Consider the following 6,328-nt stretch of genomic DNA (forward strand, 5'->3'; position numbering starts at 1 on the left):
TAACAATGGAGCCTTGGTTCCACGAGGTTCCATGATGTCCCAAGGGTCTCTTTCCTTCCGGAGGGTAACAATGGAGCCTTTGTTCCTCGAGGTGCCATGATGTCACAATGGTCTCCTTAGTTGTGGACGGTAACAATGGAGCCTTGGTTCTATGAGGTTCCATGATGTCACAATTGTATCCTTTGTTTTGGAGGGTAATAATGGAGGCTTGGTTCCACGAGGTTCCATGATGTCACAATCGTATCCTTTGTTTTGGAGGGTAACAATGGAGCCTTGGTTCTACGAGGTTCCATGATTTCAGAATTGTATACTTTGTTTTGGAGGGTAAGAATGGAGCCTTGGTTCCACGAGGTCCCATGATTTCACAATGGTCTTCTCATTTCTGGAGGGTAAAAATGGAGCCATGTTCCGCGAGGTTCCATGATGTCACAATGCTATTATCGGTTCTGGATATCCACATGGAGACTTCCTTCAACTAGGTTCCATGATGTCACAAGGATCTCCTTGGTTCCAGACTGCAACAATGGAGCTTTGGTTCGACGAAGTTTCAAAATGTCATAACGATCCCCTTGGTTCCGGATGGTAACAATGGAGCCTTTGTTCCACGATGTTCGATGATGTCACAATGTTCTCCTCGGTTCTGGACGGTTACAATGGAGCCTTAGTTCCACGATGTTCCATGATGTCGCAGGGATCTCCTTGGTTCTGCGTGGTAACAATGGAGCCTTGGTTCCACGACTTTCTATGATGTCACAATGGTCTCCTCGGTTCTGAACGGTAACAATGGGGCCTTGGTTCCATGAGATTCCATGATATCACAATGTTCTTAGGGTTCTGGATGGTAACAATGGAGCCTTGGTTTCACAAGGTTCCATGATGTCGACATTGTATTTTTAGTTTTGGAGGTTAACAATGGAACCTTGGTTCCACAAAGTTTCATGATTGCCGAGCCATGGGGGCTTGTAGCCACTCGGCACGAAGCTCAGATAGCTGGTACATCTGAGGGTCCACCAGAAGAACGGGAGGGACACTCGGGCTGCTGAAATCCTGCTCGTTTATTGAAGGGTCGCAGAAGGGGCAGACAGGGAGACAATGAAGCAGAAGGGAGGCAGATTCCGAGAGCCCCGAAGGGCGGGGTGAGGATTCTTTTACTGCGTAGGGGTAGGAGGGTTTAGCATTCGAGGGTACAATCGGGAGAAGGCTAAAGGGAGGGGAAATATAACATTAACCAGTGGGGAAAAGGGAAAGGAGTGTTCTTGGTGGAAGAACCAAAGGGAAAACGTGGAACAGAGAAGATTCTAGGCTAAGGGGCAGACTTGAACTATAACTGACAGGACAGGGGGAGGGTACAATTCTCTTACAAAAGGGGGTGGAGAACTCATACAACTGCTGTTTCCCATGGCAACCCTAGACTGCCTTCCCCAACCCCTCCTCCTACAGAGAGGTTTCTGCAGCTCCCTCTCAGGGCCTGATGTTCAGGGCCTGAGCACAAAGCCCCAGAGGGTCATTCAAGTCCTTGTGCTGTGTCTGTGCTGCTGAGCTGGGCCAGGCTCCTGGCACAGAGGGTGATCCTGGCAACCAAGAAGAGCTTCAAAAGCACATTTCTCTTGATGAGCAGCTCTTCTCCCAGCCCAGCAGGGCTGGGGCACTGCCTGCAGTCTGCCCGGGCACAGCCCAGAGGCACAGAGAGCTTCAATCAGTCAGGGCTGGGAAGGTGCTGAGAAGTGCCTGGGACAGAATCACTGCCAGCCCTTGGCACAGGAACCTCTGGCTGCAGGACAAGGCAGCTGCAGCTCCTGCAGTGATCTCCTCAAGCTGGAACATCCCAATGCCCACAGACCCTGTGAGTACAACTCTGAGTATTTCTGGTGCAGGACAGGTGAAATGCTCATGAAGCTCTGACATGCTGAGGGGTTCTGATCAGTCACAGAATATTTCCAGGACAAGGATTTGATAAAAATTAGGAGATTTCCAAAGACTTTATATTCAGTTTCCTAATATTCCAGGATGGCAGGGAGGGATGGATGAATATTAAATGTTGATTATGAATTATTGATTATTAATTTTGTCAAGTGCCTGAGACATCTGAGCTGTTACTTTTAGTGATGTACAGGTTCACAGTACATCCCTAATGTGCTTGCAGCCACTCTGCCCATGGACAGCAGCAGCATCACATTTGCTGGAGCCATCAGGCTCAGTCTGAGCTGTCCTTTCTCCAAGCTGCAAACAGAAGCTGCCCCCAGCCAGTGCCCTGCAAACAGGCAGGGTTCTGTCAGGCCAAGGAGAGTGCACAGAGATTTGGGGTCTCTGAGTGCTGGCACGGAGAGATCAGGCACAGGGAAACACCTGCAGGAGGAAAATCTCCAGGAAGCAGAGAGAAGATCAGGCAAGGAGAGAGAACAAAACCCAGAAGTGCTGTGGCAGGGAGAGTTTAGAGATGTGCAGAGGATCCCCTCCAGTGCAGCCCCTCCCTCTGCACAAGCCCCCTCCCTCCTGTGCCCCCAGCCAAGCCTCTGCCCTCAGGGCCGGGGCTCCAAGGCGTGCAGCCCCTCCTGTGCAGGCAGAGCTGCAGCAGAGCCGTGGGGCAGCTCTGCAGCCCCGGGCCCAGTTCCCTCTGCAGAGCACAGGGCTGGGAGCAGCTGCCCGGCACTGGGGGCTCTGGCAGGGGGCACAGCTGGCTCAGGGTGACACAGCTGTCCCCAGGGCCCGGCTCTGGGCAATGCTGTCAGTGCAGCCAGGGAAGGAGCTGCATCTCCCTTCATCCAATGCCATCAGAAGGATTCTTGGAAGTCTCCCTGAGATTTCAGTCCAAGCTGGGAGCTCCAATCCAGGATGCAAACCTATCCTAGAGCATCTCTGAGTTATAAGATTGATGGGGAAGGACAGAGGTGTTGTGACACTGAAGATGCTGCTGGGTTGGTGAAATGAGCAATGTGAGTCCTTGGCTACAAATGTGGAGCTGGGCTGTGGTTGTGGGCTGGGCTCCATCTGCTCTCCACTGTACCTGGGGGTTTTTTTAGGGAAAATGTGGGAAGCTGATCAACCTCCCCCAGAGAAAGGTTAGAGCCCAGAGAAACTCAGAACAGGTGAGAAGGACAGACCATCTCCCATCACTCCCCACTCTCCACTTTCACAGAACTTGCTCTGTTCTCCCTGACGGTAGCAGACATGCTGAGGGTTTCTGACATCCAAGAACACCAGGACAAATATAGGGGAGCTTATGAAGAAAACCCCAGAACTCTTGAACACAGAAGTGTGTCTCTGTATTCCTGGGCAGGGTGTATGGGAAATGGCTTTGATTTTGGTTACAGGTATCTCCTCTAACTCTTCCCTGCCCTTTCTCCATGAACAGATCCCCCTGTGCAGCCACAGCAAATGTCCAACAGCAGCTCCATCAGCCACTTCCTCCTGCTGGCACTGACAGAGACGCGGCAGCTGCAGCTCCTGCACTTCTGCCTCTTGCTGGGCATCTCCCTGGCTGCCCTCCTGGGCAACGGCCTCATCATCAGCGCCGGAGCCTGCGGCCACCACCTGCACACGCCCATGTTCTTCTTCCCGCTCAACCTGGCCCTCAGCCACCTGGGCTCCATCTGCACCACTGTCCCCAAAGCCATGCACAATTCCCTCTGGGACACCAGCACCATCTCCTACTCAGCATGTGCTGCTCAATTTATTCTGCTTATCTTCTTCCTTGGAACAGAGATTTTCCTCCTGACCATCATGTGCTACGACTGCTACGTGTCCATCTGCAAACCCCTGCACTACGGGACCCTCCTGGGCAGCAGAGCTTGTGCCCACATGGCAGCAGCTGCCTGGGCCAGTGCCTTTCTCAATGCTCTGCTGCACACAGCCAATACATTTTCCCTGCCCCTGTGCCAGGGCAATGACCTGGGCCAGTTCTTCTGTGAAATCCCACACATCCTCAAGCTCTCCTGCTCCAAATCCTACCTCAGGGAACTGGGGCTTCTTGCTGTTAGTGTGTGTTTAGGATTCGGATGTTTGCTGTTCATGGTTTTCTCCTATGTGCAGATCTTCAGGGCTGTGCTGAGGATCCCCTCTGAGCAGGGACGGCACAAAGCCTTTTCCACCTGCCTCCCTCACCTGGCTGTGTGTGGGAGGGGTCCCCGCCCTCCCTTGGGAGGCAACTTCAATATAGCCAAAAGTTGTCAATCACATGCTGTTTCCCTCCCCAGTTGAGGCTGTCTGTCAAAGCTTAACACACTCCCCAGTTCTAGAAAGTTCTTCTCTTCTGTTAATCCCATTGGACCCTGTTAGAATGCCACTCCTCTCCTGTATCCCGATTGGTTCATTACATGTCACCCCATCCCGTCTCCTCCCCTCTACCCTTTACCCATTGGTTGGTTTGTGCCCTAGCCACTCCTATCCCTCTGCCCTTATATTCTCGGTCCCGCCCGAATGCTGTGCTCCCGAAGTCAGCTCTTCCTTCGGGAGGTTGCTGCTCCTGGCAATAAACTTCTCGGATCCTGCTGCTCGGGAGACGTCTCGTCTTTATTTGGTGGAGCTTTCCGGGTTACATCTACCCCTCCCTGCGGACCGGTCAGCCGAGGATCACTCCCCGGACTGGCTGGGAACCCAGGGAACCCCCGGAGGACCTAATTTTATACAGCTGTGGTCTCCCTGTTCCTCAGCACTGACACATTTGCCTACCTGCAGCCTCCCTCCATCTCCTCCCCATCCCTGGATCTGGCAGTGTCAGTTCTGTCCTCGGTGGTGCCTCCAGCCCTGAACCCCCTCATCTACAGCCTGAGGAACCAGGAGCTCAAGGCTGCACCGTGGAGACTGATGACTGGATGCATTCAGGAACATTAAACTGCTGGCCAATTTCGCCAAATCACTTCAAATAAAAGTAATCTTTGAATCTTCCCATTGCTTTCATTTTGAAGGTTCGTTTTTTTTTGTTTTTTGTTTTTTTTTTTTTTTCACTATTGTCCACAAAGCAATGTCTTTGTTTATGCTATTTTTCATTTTGTTTCTCTCCACCTTCCCTGCGGCCACAGACTGTGTCAATGAGGGGCTGTGCTCTCAGTGCCTTTAAAGGAACTCAAGGATCTCCCAGCAGAGTTTTCTGCAAGATGCCCTTTTGTTGCCTTCTCTGGGGCTGCAGCAGCAATGTCTGTGTGCAGAGCTGGGGGCAGATCAGTGCTGGCACAGCAGCTGTGCCCAGCAGCAGCAGCAGCACTTGGTGTTGCCAGTGCTGCTCCCGTGGCCCTGCCCCGCTGCCCTGGTGGCCCTGGTGTTGCTGCAGGGCCTGAGTGCTCTCGGGGCCGGGCACAGTCCTGGGGGTGGCAGTGCCGGGGCTGCAGCAGGGACAGGCCATGGGCACTGCTGGGGCAGCGCTGATGCCTCAGGCCAGGGCCTGGGGGCTCCAGGCTCCTTGCCCAGGCTCTCTCAAGAACACGGCCAGGCCAATGCTCAGCACAGAAAACCCCCGTCAGCAGCCCCAGGCTGGCCGTGGGCAGGCTGGGGGCAAACAGCACGGCTGGTGCTCTGCCAGGGCCCTGGGGGAGACGGGAAGGAGCAGCAGAGCAGGGGCTGATCCATCCCCAGTGCGCTGCACAGCCCAGGGCAGCGTCCCAGAGCGTCCTCATGGAGCTGCCAACAACATCCCCCCTCTGCAGCCCTGGCCTCTCCCCCAGCTCACACAGGTGCCCCATCCTTGCAGGCACAGACACGGCAGCACTGGCTCAGGAGCCCCTGTTTGCATTGCACACAGCAGGCGGGAGCACCCCCGTGCTGCTGCTGTGGGGACATGAACCTGAGGGAGCACAAATGCCATCAGCCCCTGGGGCCAGGAAGGGCTGGGGGACACAGGGAAACCACTCAGCTTTGTCCTGGCCTCTGCACTCAGCCAGAAAGTTTGTTCCCATCAGCTGGGAGTTTCCTGTCCCACTGCAGACGCTGTTGCTCAGAGCCAGGGCTGCCTGGCAGCCACCCCCAAACTGCCCTGAGCATTTCCTTGGCTTCACCTTTGCTTTCTTTACTCTTCCTTCTACAAATTTCATTCTCTTGCCCAGCCCTGTTCCCTGCCCTGCACACAGCCCATCCCTGTTTGCCCTCTCCTCTCTGGCCCCACTCCCCATTGAGTTCCTGACTTGGCACCATGGGAACATCCCTTGGGGAGCAGGATCATCCCACAAGTGCTGCAGGAATTGTCTGCAGGCTCCTGCAGTGCCTCGTGCTGCTCCCTTGCCAGAGGCACCCCAGGCCAGGGGGGCACATCTGGGCTGCTGTGTCTGCCTGTGGGGCTCCCTGTTCTGGGCAAGGAGGAGGGGCTGCAGAGGCTCTGCAGGACTGACAGGATGGGCTT

At 54.4% G+C, this 6,328-nt stretch overlaps 1 protein-coding gene across 2 annotated transcripts; it reads left to right on the forward strand.

Annotated features, from left to right (window-relative positions):
• Window positions 1-1,229: 1,229 nt before the first annotated feature.
• Window positions 1,230-4,246, forward strand: LOC128783380 (olfactory receptor 14J1-like). Of its 2 annotated transcripts, XM_053934024.1 has the most exons (3): window positions 1,230-1,843; window positions 3,021-3,086; window positions 3,353-4,246. In XM_053934024.1, the coding sequence occupies exon 3, from the start codon at window positions 3,376-3,378 to the stop codon at window positions 4,195-4,197; it is 822 nt and encodes a 273-aa protein (XP_053789999.1). In that variant the 5' UTR covers window positions 1,230-1,843; window positions 3,021-3,086; window positions 3,353-3,375; the 3' UTR covers window positions 4,198-4,246. The 2 variants fall into 2 exon arrangements, with proteins under 2 accessions (XP_053789999.1, XP_053790000.1); XM_053934025.1 differs by lacking the exon at window positions 3,021-3,086.
• Window positions 4,247-6,328: the final 2,082 nt, after the last annotated feature.

Source organism: Vidua chalybeata, unplaced genomic scaffold (assembly GCF_026979565.1).
Source record: "Vidua chalybeata isolate OUT-0048 unplaced genomic scaffold, bVidCha1 merged haplotype scaffold_246_ctg1, whole genome shotgun sequence".
Lineage (NCBI taxonomy): Eukaryota > Metazoa > Chordata > Aves > Passeriformes > Viduidae > Vidua > Vidua chalybeata.

Excerpts from the sequence above, each read along its gene's own strand:
- LOC128783380 (XM_053934024.1), top strand. The coding sequence starts at position 3,376 with ATGTCCAACAGCAGCTCCATCAGCCACTTCCTCCTGCTGGCACTGACA.